General features: G+C 36.7%; 1 protein-coding gene across 1 annotated transcript in view; it reads right to left on the minus strand.

Moving 5' to 3' along the window:
* Positions 1–19,067, minus strand: part of kz (putative ATP-dependent RNA helicase kurz) — a 92,775-nt gene that overhangs the window by 12,298 nt on the left and 61,410 nt on the right. Inside the window, exons 15-16 of the mRNA XM_081745607.1 lie at positions 10,635–10,772; positions 7,597–7,765 (exon numbers count right to left, since the gene is read on the minus strand). Of these exons, the coding sequence (XP_081601733.1) occupies positions 7,597–7,765; positions 10,635–10,772 (307 nt within the window). The remainder of the gene's footprint in view (positions 1–7,596; positions 7,766–10,634; positions 10,773–19,067) is intronic.

The raw sequence follows: 19,067 nt of genomic DNA on the forward strand, positions 1-19,067 counted from the left end.
ACTGTAAATGCAGTCGATCCGAAGCCAATTGGGATCAATGGTGGTGCAAGGGGGAAACATTATGACGTGTTTATGGTTGTCCTCCGCCATCTTGGAATCAACTTGTTTATTTTAAATGGCAACATGGTCGTGTGACATATTAAACATCCTCGTTCGAAGAGATATCCAAGGGTAAGGTTATTTTTCCAAAACCTACAACTGTTTTGAAATTGTGAATAGATTTAGGATATGTTATATGTGAAATACTGTGAAATGTGCTGTGCGAAGTTTCGAATTGAAGGATAAAGGTAAAGTAAAAAGCAAGCTTTGTAACATCTCACATTACGTATTCTTTAATAACCAGGAAAAGAGAGAGCTAACACACATGAGACAATTACAATCACATGACATGTTCAGCATGCCCATCGTTCTGTTCTATGCATATCCTTAACCTTGAGACACAGTGCTTGTGCACTCTGCGAATCATAGTTGGTGATATTTGTTCACAGACAGTAATAATACTCCTTTTCAGGTAGCCAATGTCAATAATTACTGGTAGACAATAGCTTTAAACTGCCCCCAAATATAGAAATCCAACGGAGGTAGGTCGGGCACGATGGTTCAACGAACATTTTGCCATTTGTTGGGTATGTCGGAATGGACCAGTTGAGTGGTCAGCAAGGTGCCCGACCTACCTCTGTTGGAGTAATTACCATTTACCATTTACCTACCATTTAAAATAAACAAGTTGATTCCAAGATGGCGGAGGACAACCATAAACACGTCATAATGTTTCCCCCTTGCACCACCATTGATCCCAATTGGCTTCGGATCGACTGCATTTACAGTTTCTCAAATATTTAGCCCGGTTCAGATTTTGTATTTCACTTAACAGAATATTATCTTTCAATTACTTCGGACATTTGTACATTTTCCAATATGGCGAACGAAGAAGTTGTGGGATTTTAGTATGTCATTTAAATAATCTTTATCAACATCCATGTCAAATTTTAAGTTGTTAATAATTATATCCTAAGTTCAATAAAATTTTAAATCAGTTTGACAGTAGTTTTCAGAATTTTAGAAGTTAGAGCTAAATATTTCTAAAAGTATGCGTTTTATGAAAAACTTTTTCTCTTTTAAAAATATAGTGTTATCTATGTTCTATAAAACGACACTAAGTTTATCTCTTTATGTTCAAGCATAACGAAGATATTGTTATTTTTATCTGGGTATTGTTCATTTGACACTTCCGGCCGCCATTTTCCAATATGGCGGCGAAGGTCACCTGGGAATTCAGGAGACTTTTAGTATGTTGTTTAGAACATTATTCCCAACATCTGTACCAATTTTCAGCTTGTTACTAATTTGTTCTTTACTTTTTGCTAATTAGAGTGCACCATTAGATTCATTCATGATAGAATCTGTCTGTATATATATATATATATACACACACACATATATGGATAGATAGATAGATAGATATAGATATATACAATAATAACAATAATAAAAGCTTCTTTAAAACATAATATCTGAGAAATAACTTAGTGTGATAATTTTTTTCTAAATCAGAACCGAAAAGTTTCAGCTTATTCGGGAATCGATTGATATGGTCCATAAGATCAGAAACTGATTGGCCGCTTCCATGTAGTTTCATTTTCAGCTCATTTAGATGCACGGTAATAGGCCCGTTTATCATGAATGTCAAATATAGAAGAAAATCAGGAACTTCCTTCCTTCCTGTCAAAAAAACCTCTGAAGACAATTTCCGAACTTAACCACCTAACGTGATTGTAAAGAAATATCTTATATACTGTATGCAGTGCAGTCCTAACAGCATTAAGGACCCATGGACAAATCAGTGTGCTGGAGTCTCTACGACTAAATTTCATACGTAATGCATGTTGTAATCGTTTACTACTTCCTAGTCCTTGGGAAAAGAATGCCGTATAAGCGTCGAACTCTGTTACTCCTGGTAAGCTTAAAATTGCGATCTGGCCTGGAAGAATAGTAATTATTACATACCTCGATGAAGGTACTTTCTATTCGGGAATCTAGTATGTTAAATAGAAAGAAAAAAATTAAAGACTCTGAGTGGTCGGAATATTGGACATTTTCAATATTTGTAATATATAGGAAAATACTGTAGATGTAAATCTTAAATATGGAGAGGCTAAAATTCTCTTTTCTCCGAATTGGTAAATGTCGTCCATACAACAATGTAGGAGGTGCATGGAATGTCAACAACCATATAACAGAAATTCGAACACGTTATCTGGATACTGAATATTTATTGTATATATATCCAGAAAACCAGATCTATGAAAATATAACGAATACGCGCACGCATTAGCGCGATATTAAGATTGTGGATGATTAAAACATTTAAAATTTTATCACTATTATTATGCCCCATCGCTGGTATTTTCATACTTCGAATCACTTGAATACATTGATATTTACTTCACAAGTGGGAGGGAGTATAAGTTAGGGGGTCACTGGCGCAGGAGGACTGGTGATTATCCAAGCCTGCAATAAATTCCACTCCTTCCCGTGATGTTTCTACTATGTCTTCAAGCTGCTTGAAGGTAAGTGGCTGGACAACTACAATTGTCTTAACAGCTCGACCGCGATCTCACAGCCGGTGGACAAAGCAGGAAACTACTTCCTCCCGCAATAACATACCATTAACTACCGCTTTAGCGTGTTTTCACTTATCTGTATGAAATATAAAACGTTGAACATCTCTGCACTATATTCAATATCTGAAAAACCGACCCAACGAGGCTCATATACTAAAGAACACTGATGCACTGTCCCTGAAAAATAGTTTCTCGGCATTGGATTTCGGAGTTATCAGTAAAACTGAAAAAATTCGGCGTTGCTGGTAGTAGCTTCCTCAAGAGGTTACTAGCTGACGTATGAAAATCCACACATGAATGTATGGTAATTACCCTTGGGCTGAAATACTCAGTTCGATCAACACTGAACGTCATAATGCGCTTTTACCACCTTGAGAATACAGTCAACAAATGTTTCTCTCAGTTCATAGTCTCCAATAAATATTTGCAATAAACTTCAATGGAAAATGTAATGAGTTGATTAAATGTTCTAGGCCAACGATATGAAGAAAAAAGTTTGAATAATAAATTGGCAATTCTGAATGTGTTATCGCTCGTTTGGCTTTCTGCCCAGGCTTTTGAATTAATTTTTTTTCTTTCTCTCATGCGCTTTTGTGTCTTATCAAAAGTTGTTGGCAAAGAAGCGCCTCGTAAAGCACCTGGCTTGTCTCAAACAAAAAAGTACACTGTGTCTTGAAAAAAAAAATATCAGAATGTTTTTGCTTCTGCATTTTTTGCAGAAAATGAGAAATGTTACGAATAAATATCGGTTAAAATGCAGTGTAAAAATCATGCAACCTGGATTGATTGCAATGCAATTCTGCTCGTGTGGTCCGTTGGCAAATGATTCCATCCATGTCTTCTAGAAATTCTGGAAATGGTGATACAGAAGAGATTTGTTGCTACTCCTTACCATGTTGATAATTTGAACAAAATGCAGGACAATTTATACAATTTTCTCTCAAAAAGTCCTATTATTCCAGACTTCTCCCCCTTCCATCGCTGGTTCACCATTTGTTACAAGTGATGAGCTTTTCTCAAAACTCCCAAATTTATCAACAGCATTTTTAATTGGTTAATAAATGTTCGTTTTCAATGCGATGCCATGAAGAGGATATGCATTTAACAGCTCCTTTTTTCTCGAAATATCTTCCCGAGTTCCGCGTATACAAATCAGAAGCTCTGACTTGTCTGTTTTCATTATATTAACCTGATCTTTAAAGCTCACATTCCTTCTGTAGTTATATTGGTGGCTTCGTTGTTGGGTATCCAATAAATAAATAAATGCAAGTTAATTAAAAAATGAAGATATGATTAGTAAAAACTAAAACTAAATCATAAATCTTGAAATCCTTACGGGTTGCGTAAAACAGCTTCGCAGACAGCCATTTGGACAACTCTGGTCTGAACGGTTGAATTACAAATTGAGTTCAACTGAATTTTATATCGAAATCTGAACACTTACTTTTTTCAAATAGTAATAAACTTTGTATCTCTTATTTTCTATTATAAACCTTGTACAGAACATAATTAAGAAAATTTGCATCTTCGGCTGTTTAAGATCATGATTTTACATCATAGTATTACAATACCCTATCTACGTTTTAAGTAGAAACCGTTCTTCAAAAGGTTGTGACTAGATAGACTTTCTGAACACAACTTTGTCCACTTTTGAGTCTGAATACCTCGTGCAAAATCTAAGATTTTTGATCTATTAAAGTCTTATATACTTAAAAAATGAAAAGTTAAGAGACCAAATATATGTTTCGAACTCTTAACGAGTTCTTATTGAATACTAGACACACAAGGTTAACATTTCGGGAAACATTTTTATCAAAAATTACTCTAAAAGTAATTATCTGACACTTTAAAACTTCAAGAATATTATCAATCATCGCTCAGTTCAAATGTTGATACTTGAAATCCTTGCACGTGAAGGACAGAAACATGGTTTTTAAGGGACATAAAAGGAAACTGACTCATCCGAGGACAACAGTGCAGACTCCTTGCCCAGTGTATAATTGCAATTCATTTGCAAAGATACTCAGTAAGTGACTATAGTTCGTTCTTTTTTTTTCTTTAATTTTAATTTTAATTTGGTGAGTAAAGACTGCCAACTTATTACATATCGGTGTTTTTATTCGGCCAATTTTCGATGTATTGTTTATTCACTGCCTCCCATTTGTTATATAACCAATCCTATCTTAAAATGCTTGACAATTGCTAGGAAACAAATATATATTGACGTAGTAACTTTTATTCACACGGCTCTGTGTCTTGTATCATTATAAATGTATCAGCAAAGAACATTTGTGAGCCGTTGCAAGTGTGCTTTGTGGTGTCGTTATTAGGAAAGCATCATGAGACTAAGAAAGTGAAACCCATTAGATAAAGTCAGATACTGCAGAAGTAGTTGTCAGGGTCATTCTCTTGTGCAAAGTGAACTATCTTTTGGAAGACGGCGGAAAGGTTTCATCTGAATGATTATGATCATGATAGATCTGTTGGTCGACTTGACGCAGGTCAGTGTCACAGAGGTTTCACATGTGATGGGCGTATCAAAGTGTCGATTCCCAAATTTAGAAAGACTGTTACAGGAGCAACGTCTATGTATGCATTGTGGAGATTGTGGAAGGTGTACAACAGTTCGACAGGATCGGCATATACACTACTTTTTAGAAAAGAAATTGATCTGTCACTCCAGCCCAAATTGCTTACGCATTTGCCAGTACTTCCGGTGTCCATGTCCCTCAGAACTATTTCATGACAACTAAATAGTATTGAGTTGTATGCCCGGAAGCCAGTGATGTGTGTTTCGTTATACCCCGTACACCAACGTGCCAGATTACAGTGATGTAGGGAACATCGTGACTGGGACCAAGGGAGATGATCCAAGACGATGTTCTCAAATGAATCATGGTTCTATACGACCGGTGATTTTGGACATTACATGGTGTGGTGGGGAACGGGAAGCGCGATATTATATATAGCACATCGATGAATGTGGTAGGTATGGAGGTACTGGAGTTACGATATATGGCGTGCCTAATGAAAAATTAAACATCAGTGCACAGTATCAACGCAGGGCCCATTATTGGAGAACGGTATTCTATCGAGATTCTGAAAAAATATGTTAGTCTTTTTCGTGATGCAATAGGTCCTGACTTCCTTTACATGGATGACAATGTGCATCCACATAGAACTATCCAAGTTACAGGGACACTGGAGAATGAGGGCATCCATCATTTGGATTGTCCTGCATATTCCCCAGATCTTAATCCCATTGAACATATCTGCGATGTTTTCGGAAGACGACTACACAGGAACCCACCACCCTTTATCCTCTAGGATCTCCAGAGCTCTCTCAACAGTATATCAAACAGTTGTGCAGGATGCGATACTGTCCGAGGTGGTCATATGCTTTATTGCTGTAATCACAACTCTTTGCACTCTTGGTAACTTGAGGTTCATATCCTCTCTCCATACTGGTTTTTATTTCCTTTTTTGGCTTATTTTGTTTCCTTCCATGGCTAGAAATTCCAGCCACCATTGACAATAAAGCTAGACTACTATTTTTACTCATACTGTACCCAGATCACGTTCCCAAAAGTTATGGTACATATAGTGTTTGTTTCCTAGCAACTGTTAAGCCGTATATATTAAGCTTTGGCTATTTAAAAAGAATACACAATTTTCAAAAATGAGTCTTTGAATTTTATTTCTGTCTTCAAATAAAACTTCTGAGTCTGTAGGTTTGTGTTTCTTTTAAATGTTTCGATCGACCTGCAACCAGGTCCTCTGCCATGTACCATGGGTTTACATCCATACAATGTTCTTTGACATATATATTGAAATTTCTTTTGAACGTACTTATATAACCCTCCATGAAACTGTGTTTCTTTTTCGTAGACTCTTGATTTTTCATTCGAATTCGTGCAATACCACTTACATTGGACTGACTTTTCCTTCTATTTTCTTATCTTTTGTTCAGTTTCACAATGGCCACTTGGTAATTTTCTAATGACTTTGTTTAGTTCCTCAATAATACTGTGAAAGACAGCAGAAAAGCTGCTGAAAAGTTTCCGGTAATAAAAATGTCGAGGAGGTATCATTCACAGAATACGATACGTATAGTATCATTTGTTCAATTAACCTATTTTCGGATATATAAACATATGCCAATATTGCCCTGTGAAGTTAGACATTAGATAGCTTTCTGTAAAATCAAAGGTAGAATATAAAACGTTATTTCGCTGTATAAAATCAACACAGAAAAATTGCATACTTGCAGATTGTACATAAATTATTATGAACTGTTGCTACGATCTGCTTCCTAAATACACATACAATTCCTAATTTTATATCGAAATCAATTACTCATGCGTCAAGCATGACACCTACCTTATTTTAATTATTCATTATAAATGACATGACTCGTTAGTCATACTATGATCAAAACTTTCCTCCTGAAAAGTTCACTATTCCTTATACACAAATAAACAGATCAAAATTTTAGATTGCTTGGAAATAAATGGATCAAGGCTTTAGACAATCTTTGATGTAAAAAGAGTCCGAAGTAATACATTACTATTATTGCTTGTAATTCGTGTAATATTGAATTTACTTATGCTTCTTTTTTTGTTAAATCAATTACCTTCAGATTATTTTCATTAGAAGAACGTCATCAAATATAAAAGAATTTTCAAGATTAGCACGTGCTATCACTAGCGTACAACGCTCAATACTTCACAATAATAGCTGTACAGAGGACCAATTACTCCCAAGTCTCTGTGGTTATTTGGAAAATAATTTAACATGGATTCTTCGGGGTTCTCCTTCACCGCATTGTATGTCTGAAGAAACAATCACAACACACAAGTACCATCAACTACAATCCTCAGAATTAAGTTTATCAAAAATTCTTTTAACTCATATTTATAAACTATATAAATAACGTGGCTATAATATGTTTCAGAAAATAATAAATACTTACTTAGCCCATGTCTTCACCATTGTGGAGGGCATAGAGAGAAGAGAATTCCGAAACTTCTTTAACTTCACAAAGACATCTCCTTCTAAAAAGAATTTGGCAAACCATTTGTACCGGTCTAGTCCTTCTGGAAATTCAATTTCCATCGTAGGCAGTGGCCATCCGCCTTTCCCTGTATTTTCAAAATTAAATTATATTATTATTATGCAACAATCAAAGATAAAAATGCTAAAACATGATAACCTAATTAGCTTAATATATTAATCTAATAACCTAATGCTCTAATCTTGATATATTAAAACCTAGATAACTTGAATTCCAGAGACAGAGTATGTCAGTAACAATTTTAATTTAATTATTATTTTCTACGTACGAAGCTCTAAATATAAATAATACTAGCACTACAGCATTGGCTATATACTCATGTAAGTGGTTAAGGCAAGTGAATGATAATGGAAGAAGTGATGGAATGCTAATGTGACAGAAAATGGGAGACCCACAATCATGATGATGTCCACAGCAAACTTACTTGTCCGGGGATCGAACCAGTTACCTCATGCACCGGAGGTAAGGCTTTACCACTAAGCCATCATGTCTCCCCCCCTCCACACACACACACACATACACAGTAGGAAAAAACAAGATTAGTAGCTTCTGATTTACTTATATATTTCGTTAAAAGGCTAATATTAATAACAAAAATATTGTCGCATACTACGGAGGACTAAGAATAAGAATTAACCCTTTTAAATTCTTGACTTTTTCGGCGTTTTTCTTGAGTCTCAGATAAGCAGCGACAGTGTCATTCCTATTTATCCTAGGATCATGGTTTATACCTCGTTTTTCTCAGAATGGAACAGCCTTTCAAACGGTACCACTTACATGTCCCTATAATATGCCAGAAGGGAATTATTTGAGGGAAAATCGGGATTCTTTTTACCAAAAAAAAACTTCTTCAAAGTTTGGGGCCCCCTGAGGCTCTACCGGGTCTGCGCACAAACCTCCAAAAATTTGGAAAAATACTACGTAGTGTACTTATTACTTGTGACAAATTCGAATTTCCTGTCTTGAATAGTAAGGACGGGAAAATTTTTTACACAAGTTGAGAGAGCATCAAAAAAACACCGAAAATTTCCCTAACATGCACCCTACAAATTTTAAAAAAATTCTGACACACCCCTAATGATCGTAAAATTATGGTTCGTACGTCGTTTTGTTCAGAATGAAGTAGCCTTTCAGATGGTATCACCCGCATGTCCCTCGGAAATACCTAAGGAGGAAAAAATTGAGGAAAATAGGGATTTTTGCTGAAAAATCCCTTTTTTTCCGGTTTGGACCCCTATGGCGCGGCCCTGGATAAACAGAGATCCAAAAATCACTTTCAAAAATACTACGTAGTGTGCTAATTGCTTGTGCCAAATACCAATCTCCTATCTTCAACACTAAGGACGGGAAAAATATTTTCCTCTTCTGCGAATATTCCCCGAGTGTCCCAGAATACCCTATATAAATTTCAAAAATTCTTGACACGTCCCTAATTATCGTAGGATCACGATTCATACACCGTTCTCTTCAGAATAGAGCAGACTTCCAGATTGTATTACCCTCATGTCCCTCGGACGTCCCTAAGGAGGGAAAAATTTAGTAAATTAGGATTTTTGCTGAAAAATCCCTTTTTCCAGTTTTGGGGCCCTCTGGTGCGGGCCTGGGTAAACATAGAGATCTGGAAATCACTTTCAAAAATACTACGTAGTGTACTAATTACTTGTGCCAAACACCAATTTCCTATCTTCAATACTAAGGACGGGGCGGGAAAAATATCTCTCTCTTCTACGAATATTTCCGAAATTTCCCAAGGATACTATACAAACTTCAAAAATTTTCTGACACGTCCCTAATTATCATAGGATGATGATACATACGTCGTTCTCTTTAGAACAGAGTAGGCTTATAGATGGGATCATCCACATGTCCCTAGGATGTTCCTAAGGAGGTTACAAGTGAGGAAAATAGGGATTTTGCAGAAAAAAATCCCTTTTTCCTCGTTTTGAGGCCCTCTGGCGCGGCCCAGGGTTAACATAGAAATCTGGAAATCACCTTAAAAATATTCCTTATGATACTAATTACTTGTGCCAAATAACAGTCTCCTATCTTCAATACTAAGGGCGGGAAAAATATTTTCGTCTTCTGCGAATATTTCCGAAATTTCCCAAGGATACTATACAAACTTCAAAAATTTCCTGACACGTCCCTAATTATCGTAGGATGATGATTCATACATCGTTCTCTTCAGAATCGAATAGGCATTCAGAAAGTACCACTCAAATGTCCCTATCATGTAGCCGAGCGGAGCAAGAATCGCGAAAATGGGATTTTTGGTCAAAAATATACCTTTTTTTTACCCTTTTGGTCAACTTAACCCCCCTTCTATGTTGACGAAGAGATCAGAAAAAATTCTCATAAAAACTAATTGGTCCACTGATTGTTTAGGGAAAATGTTATGATTCTAGGACTAAAGAGAAGCTCACCAAAAAATGTTGAAGTTAGACCTCAGAAAAAAAGGGAATTTGTAAAATGATGACGTCATACCCCCCTAAATTCTGACGCTTGGAAGCGTATAGACCCTTCCAAGGCTTTCTTGAATGCCTCCTCTCTTGGAAAATTACAAAAAACTGGAACTAAATAGCATTCTTAGTTCTCTTTTAATCGAATCTTTAAGACACTACAATATCGGTCGAAAACGACCGAAAAAAAATTAAAAGGGTTAAAAAATAAGAATAAAAATATATAATTAAAAGGGAATATTCTGTCATATTCTGACCCTACTAATCTTTGTTCCGAAAATATCATCAAGGAAAACGTTAAAATTCTGCTAATGACGGTTAAATTCGAAATACATGTTTGAGTTTATTCTTCTTTCAGATTTATACAGTTTATATAAAGTTCTAGTAACTGATATTGGCAATAATATCAATTAAATAACGAGATGCAATCTTTAAGATACACACTACGTAATAAATATATAATAAACGTTCAATTACCAAAAGTTCCTGAGCAGTAACAAAACATCTTCTCTGTATTTCCGTCATATCTTGGTGGGGGGTCTAACAATGGAGGAGACAAGGAGCATAGCGATGGGGCAAACGTAGGAAGCCATTCTGGTTCAATTGCAGTCACACCTGAAAAACAAAATTTTATCCTCAGCAAAGAAGACATGGAACATGCACGACAATATTAGTCAGCATTACAAGATATCCGATTGAAGTATTCCAAATAAATTATAACATGAAACACATTTACATACAACCAAGCGTAACGTCCGCCATTAGGATGTCAACAATGAACTTCCTATTAAATTCATTGACGTGTATCGTGATTTAATACTTTAAGCGCCATGTACATATACCTTATGCACTAGGGTGGTCCAGCATAGAATGGTAAAGAAAAAAATATCTCTGATCTAAACATATAGTTGCCAGTTTTGATCCATGTGGTCTAAATATACTGAATGAAAAATTTCATCGCAGTAAAAAAAATATTTAGAGGTCGCTCAAAGCCTTCAATTATGCTCCATACCTGTTATTTGAAATATTGAACGTATTCGCATTTAAGCGGTGATGAACCTTTTCGTTGTTTTGTGCAATGCTTGTGAATTTCATCCAAAAACAACATTTAAAGTGGCCAGGATTTCGTAATAGGGAGAGAATGGGCCCGTGACATGAAATAACCCCATTACAACAATATCCATTTTTAACCTACCCCCCCCCCCCCTCGTTTCCTCCACACAAAGCTGCTCATAAGAAAGAGTAACCAAACGCTTGCTGTAGCTTTTTATTTTTAACGCTGCTTCTTCTTTTTCTTTAATCCTTCCTTAATTTTTCCATTTTGTTGTTTTGAAGGGGTGTCCATACCCCCCCCCCCCCGGCTACGTGCCTGAAATGGCGTTTTTAGTGTAGGCATAAATATATAAGACATATAAGTCCACGACTGGAAGAGAAACAGAGTTATATTTATGATTGGTATCGTCTAAAATACGGATACATTTCACCTAATTAATTATGCACCTCCCTCAATTTTGGAGAACATACTAGAGGTCCAAATATTCCACTGTTTTAACGTTTCCAAGAGTTTTGACCAAACCTTAAGCTTTATAATTTTAAGGCGCTGGAAGACGCCTTTCCATGCCATATGTACGAACACTGAAAAATGAAGTTGTTATGTTTCTACAAAATTGTCTTGTACATAAGGAAGATAATAACTATGTTCCCCGTGATGACTATAAAGAAATGATAGAGCTTTGCCTGTTGATACTTGGTGAATTTCCAAAGGAATACCGTTTCAAGTCACCAGGTGCTTACCATATGACTCGTTGGATGGGAAAGGTAATATGCTGCTTCAAGATATAAATTTTCTGCGAAATGTTTATGCTTACAGTCAAAGCGGAAAAGAAATCTGCGGGAAGTGTGTTTATTTGCAAGTTTCATATACGTGAAAGCATGGATTTCGTGTCCCAAGACATGTGATGCCCCCGTCAACGACTTACTTCTGTTCAAGCAGATCAAACAATACGCCATAGTGAATAAATCTGTGTCTGAATCTGCAATGAACAAGTTTCAAACTCACTTGTAGTATCTTGAAGCAGAGTTAGTTCCCCTCTCACTGTTCTCTGAGAAGTTATCTTTCGAGGACAACCGGAATATTATAAGGCTTGTGCAGAAAATTGGGAGTTCAAGAGGCATAAAACTCACAGACTGCCACGCCCTAGAAACAAAGAATCTTCATGATTTGATTAATTCAGCCTCTCTTTGCGCCTTACGTTCTCTTCGAGTTGACATCAATTTCATGTTCCAATGTGATCCCGAGCACTGGAGTAACTCGGACAAATTCCAAAAGGAGAAACGAATCGTCGAGTCACTTAACGTTGCTGCTGCCAAGAAAGTGAAATGCAGAGCCTAATTCAGGTTGTTGAAGACCACAGAAAGCGTGTTTCAGACGCTCGAAAGAGCACTTTGAAAAATTACCAACTTCGTTAATAACCTTATTTTTTCTGTTTAAAATGAACAACTGCATATTTAGAGGCAACTGCATATCTCACTTATTTTGAAATCAATAAATGGTAATTTTGGTAATAGCTATTTGCAAGTTTAGTAATAATAATAAATAATTCATTTTGTAGGGCAAAAAGTACAATTTACTTTATAAGGATTGAATTTTTAAACCTCCAATATGTCTCGTATACGACATAAGTATATGCATCCTATGGCACAACTTCGTGTCGCTTGAGCGACCCCTAAATATTATCCAATTGAGTTGATTTTTTGCAGTGAAATATACCTGTAGGAAAGGAAAAATATTAGCAACTATGCGCAATTAAATTCGCAAAAAATTTTTTTGGGCCCACCCTTTTATGCACACTTAATGTATTACTCAATAGGCCAGTGAACTGGCCTCAGAATAAAAGATCTGATTTTGGGGCACAACAGTTAAAGTGTTAATATACGTTGAAATATTTCCAAGGTTGTAGGCAACGAGTGTAAGAAGTCTCATCTGTTCTTTTGTAGGTAGAAACTAAATAAGCTTTATTACTATTGTGTGTACTGCATTGCATACTGTGTGTTTGAGAATGATAAACAAGATAATATCATGAAGCAAATGGTTTAGTTTGAGTGTTTGCGCAACTACCATCATATGATGCTACGGTAATAACAACGCAGCCGAAATTCTCTTAGCTATGATTCGAAAAGACTCGTCTCTCCTTTCTTTCTACAAAACTGTCAGAATTCTTAAAGTTTCGCTTGATTGTGTAATCATTTACTGCTTGCCAGTCATTCGAAGAATAATACTGAACAAGTAGCGAACTCAGTTACTCCTAGTAACCTTAAAATTGCGATATGGCCTGGAATAGTAATTATTACATACGTTGGTCAAGGTAATCACTATTCGGGAACCTAGTATGTTAAAATGAAAGGAAGACAAAAATTCAAGTGGTCGGAAAATTGGACATTTTTAATACTCGTAATACAGAGGGAAAAACTATCGATGTAAATCTTAAATATGAAGAGGCTAAGATTGTTTTTACTCCTAACTGGTAAATGTCGTACATGCAACGATGTAGGAAGTGCATAAAATGTCAAAAAACATATAAAAGAAATTCGAATACGTTGCCTGGATACCGAATGTTTATTGTGTATTTCCAGAAAACGATATATGAAAATATAACACATGAATACTTGCAAGTTTTACGCGCGATATCAAAATACATTAAAAATAAAACACCTAACATTTTATCACTCCTATTATGACCTTTCGTTTGTATTCTCACACTTCGAATTGGTATTCCTTAAGCACACTGTGATTCGCTTTAGTGGGAAGGAGCGTAACTCAGAGATCACTGGTGTAGGGGGAGTTAGTAATTATCCATGAGTGCGATATAATCTACTCTTTGCCACGATGAGTCTACTAGTCCTCCAAGCGGCTTGAAGATGGGTGGCTCAACTACTACAACAGTTCTATAAACAGCCCAACAATGATTTCACTCCATGCAGATGGTGAACAACGCAAGGAACGATTTAATCTCACTCCAGCAATTAAAAAATATTAACTTCCGCTTTAGCACGTTTTCACTGTATTATAGCATTTACGTGTATAAATTATAAACATTTAACACTATTGTGCTACATGCAGTCGCTCTACATAATTATCTAACGTGGTTGTTACATCACCGAAGTACAAGGATATACTGTTCTGAGAAATAAAAAGTTTCTCAGTGTTGTGGTTGGGCGTTATCTTCTAAAGCTGGAAAGTGCTGGTAATGATAGTAGTCTCTTTAAGTTGTTACTAGTAGATGTATGGAAATCTATATATGAATGTACGTATGATAATTGCCCTTAGGCTGATATGCTTAGTTCGAGTCACACTGAAAGTCACTACGTGCTTTCTACCTCTGAGAATATAGTCATCACGTAAGGACTGTATCGAAAAGTAACTATCAACATTGGTGGCGCTGGAAAGCACGGGCCAGGCAGCGGAGAATGAGTCCATGCAGTCTGCGGGTCAGTTGGCAAGGTGTACTTAGCTGCTGCAGCGTGTTAAATGCCGTCTGAAGAGTTGCAGAGGCTATGGGACGACTTCCACAGAAAGTGAAGTGCAACATTGTGCATATATGGTGTTCCAGAAAAGACAGATCCATCTACAATCAGATAGCAAAACAGGTGAAAGTGCATCACGCAAGTGTGAAAGCTGTTATAGGAAAATTTGGCGAACATTACACTTTTACAGATTTGCCGAAATCGGGGAGAAAAAAGGGTGCACCTAACCCAAAACTGGTCCAGAAGGTGGCGAGGTTAAACAAAATCCATCATTTTCTGTTCGCGATTTGGCGAAAAAGGCAGGTACTACGATCACAGTGGTTCAAAGAATTAAAACTAGGAATAATTTGAAAACCTACAGAAAGCAAAAAATAGCCAGTCATCTAATCAGAAAATGAGAGCACAATCATGAGCTCGCACATTGTATGAACGAACAGTGAGTAGGGAAGGACAACGTGTTTTGATGGACAACGAAACTTGCGTCAAGGAGGACTTTACACTTCCTGGCCCTCAATATTATACAAAGGTCAAAGATGAATATGTGGATGCAGAGGCGGCCCGTCACAAGGGGCCCAATGGGCCCGGCCCTCCCATCGTTTTTGTATTAATATAAAAAAATGTATGTATCTTAAGTTATCCTGCTAGTATTGTTGCTATAATTTCCCTCTGAATGATAAACAGTAGTTTTGACTCCTTCGATCAGTTTTTCCATGTATTACTTACACTTATGGGCACGCTATTCACGCGGTCAGTATAAAACAAAGGGAAAAAGGTCCTAAGCTGTTTCAGTGTGGACTTTGTATCATCTTGCATTGACTCGTGTGGCAAACAACGTGAAAACCCAGCTTGAATATAGGTGCGATGGGTCAAGAATCGTAGGCCCTCATCACACGATTGCACACGATCCCTTCCGAATGAAAAGGTTTAAAGCTTGCTTGTCGCCGAAATTCGCTTTGTCTGTAGAGGTTATTGCTTCCGCACTTTCAGTTGTTTTGTTCCTTGACCTTGCTCTCTTGTCTTACTTCTGCTGAAGGGATACAAAATCAACCGCGAGTCCACCCCTCAATTTAGAGGTGCATCTTCTTGGTGTATTTTGTGCTATCTCCCCCCCCCCCCCCTGTGGTTTCGTGAGGTTGTGCAAAAATGAATAAAGTAAGCGTGTTAGAAAGTATTACGCGTGTTTTAGATAAGTGAATCTTCAGAACTTTTTCACTTTTAAACATTCCTTCCCGGAAAATGACTTAACAGTTATATCTTGTTCTTATTCTGATGCTGAACAAAGAAAAGCTTAAATCCGAACTATCGGATGCATACAGCAACGATATTCTTTGCGCAATTAATAACGCCAGTGATTTATTACAAGTTCTGCGTGACAATGACTTAACAGATTTTCTGAGGTGTCAAAACTGATGGACATAGTGTTGACAACGCCTGTAGCTACAGCAGAATCAGAACATTGTTTCAGTACATTAAGAAGCGTGAAAGCTTGTTTAAGGAACTGCATGAGCCAAGACAGACTAAATGCACTAACAATGTTGTCTACGTACAAAGACTATATAACCACAATAAAGGAATTTAACACAAAATGTGTTAGTATGATAAGTTTTTCTGACTGTAATTTCGAGTTTTTTTAAGCAATTCACTTAATAGTCAAATAATGACAATATCTTGGTGGTAGTAGTAGCAGTAACCATAAAGTATTTGTCTTGGAGCTTGGTCCACTCTACCTTTTATTCCACGAGCCACCACTGTGTCGATGACTCGGTCAAATGTGTTTCAGTAGACAAATTTAGACCAAAAGTGCTCGTGTGACAAGCAATTTGCTCGTGCGGTTTACGATCTGGATTTTCTATACATAGAGAACTATAAATGCCGAAATATATGAAAAGGAAATGTTTGCACAAAAGATTGCTCCTTCTGTATAAAAGCACAGTGCGTTATTTTTGCCGGATTTGGCGACGGCCCACTGCGCTAAATCTACGGTAAACTGATACATTAAACAGGAAGTGGATTTTGTTGCAAAACATCTGAACCCATCCACCTGCCCTCAGCTCCGACCTATTGAACGGTATTGGGTAATTGTGAAGAAAAAAAATGTTAAACAGGGTGCAAATCTGCCAGGAACATGGCTGAATTCAAGAATTATTGGTCTGCCGCATCGAGAATATGCACTGCCGATACCGTGCAGAAGCTTATGGGTGATGTTCGACGAAAGCTTCGTTTATTCATCAGACACGAACTGTAAATGTATACTTTTCTCCTCTGTGTTTTCAACAAGTATTGTAGTGTAACACATTGTATCTTTTTCCCGCACATCATCTTCCATTTTTATTCCTGTTCATTGAGAGTTACTTTCCAATACAATCCTCATTTCTCACGGTTCATATTCTCCTATAAATATTTCCAACCAACTGCAATGAAAAACGTGAGGAGTTGATTAAATGTTTTGGGTTAACAATACACAAAAAACAGTTCGAAAAATAACAATAAAATGGCAATTATGAATGTGTTATCGTTCATTTGGCTTTCTGGCTAATTACGAATTGGGATTCACAAAATGTTATTGTTCCCACGCGTTTTTGTGTTTTATCTAGGGTGCTGGCGACAAAACGTCTGGAGAACATCTGGCTAGTCTCTTGAATTAAAAAAATACATTGTTCGAGTTGCAAAAATTAAAAAGGAAAATTAATGATTTCAGAATGTTTTAGCTTCTGCGTTAAAATGAGAAATGTTACGAAGAAATATATGCTGGTTAAAAATGTATTGTACGCTTGGATAAAAGTCATGGAACCGTGGATCGGTTGTAATTATTCTACTCACATTCAGTGGCGGTGCTACAGGGGGGTGGAGGGGCGACCGCCTTCCCAGTATTTTTTCTCGCCCCTTCCATTTTTCTATGTACAACTAGTGAATAATAATAATATGTATAACCGATAATAATAATATTCAAAGCAAAACAAGTGTGATTGCCTAGCCTCCCCAAAATTTTTCTTGCCTCCCGTCTTGCCCCCCTGATATTACGAGCCTAACGCTGCACAGTAGTCGGAAACTTGGAAAAAGCAGACAAAAATAGTTTATTCCGAAACAATGGAAATTGATGTACGTCTCTCTATCGTTCTAAACGTAATCGTCCTTTCTAAATCGATTGCAACTACTGCGAAAGTGATTCGAAGAACCCCTGCTGCAATACGAGCTGTTATATATACAGGGTGGTCCAAAAGCGTGGAAACACCTCGCATAAATGTCAAATACTGCAAAATATAACGAAAAGAAACATAGGGAGTAGTAAAGGTGCGGAGAAATCGGGGAGGACACAAAACAATGAAAGCCGCCATCTTGAAATCCACCATCGTGAATCATACATACAGTATATAAATTGAAAACATAACATGTTGACGCCTTATGTAAATTAGACATCGCTAGCCAGTACGAAGTTATGACAGGTGTTAATATGCATCCAAGAAGCGGTTACAGGCTCAGTGTGCTTTCCCTCTAATTGTATGTGCATCTAATAAAAATATGGTGTAAAACAAATGTGTGTTTGGCCTTAGAATACAAAATTAAAGTTCGCGATTTTTTCACTCGCACCATCTTCGAAGATACACCAATACTTACTGGTATGTAATTCAGTTCAGAATTACGTTGTTTCGGTAAGATTAAAAGATTCAGTACAGAATCTTCTCATATACTACTGCACTGACGTGTAATATACAGTACTTCCACATGACAGTTTATCACTGCAATATGTATGAGGCTTTCACTACAACTTTGAATCAGGAACGAAAGGCAATCCAAATTACGTACAGAACAATATGCTTTTTTTCCTTTGTAAGGCTCAGATAGCGGATCTCGATTGAGACCACAACAACATTACTCATCACGCATTTCCAATTAGATGGACCTGAGTCGTTCAGCTGCACTTGGCTGTGGCTACTTCCAATGTTCAACCTTTGTACTACTCATGATCAACTCAATAAACGTTATTTTGCAGATAAGCAAGGATAAGCTTAGACTGCAGAGTTACTAACATTGGTGTATATGTAACTTTTCGGTAACACTAACAAAGCTATCATATAAATGATATGACAATGGATAACAAATAAAACTCTTCACTAAACAGACAGTTTTGAGTCAAATGTACTATTCAACCGCTTTCATCGATCTCAGAAACGATATAAATGGTTAAAACATATCATATTGTTTGGTTCATTTTTTTACTGATTTTTCGGAATTTTTATTTGTTCATGTTTACAAGCATTTTATGGACAGCGAAAATATTGCTATGTCCTGAAACTCCGGATCTGGAAGCAGGAGAGATACTTATAATCAAATATCAATACCGATTTCATAGGCAGTGAAGTTAACAAAATCGATTTTTGACCGCTT

The sequence above is a fragment of the Thermobia domestica genome, chromosome 2 (assembly GCF_964235325.1).
Source record: "Thermobia domestica chromosome 2, izTheDome1.hap1.1, whole genome shotgun sequence".
Classification (NCBI taxonomy): Eukaryota; Metazoa; Arthropoda; class Insecta; order Zygentoma; family Lepismatidae; genus Thermobia; species Thermobia domestica.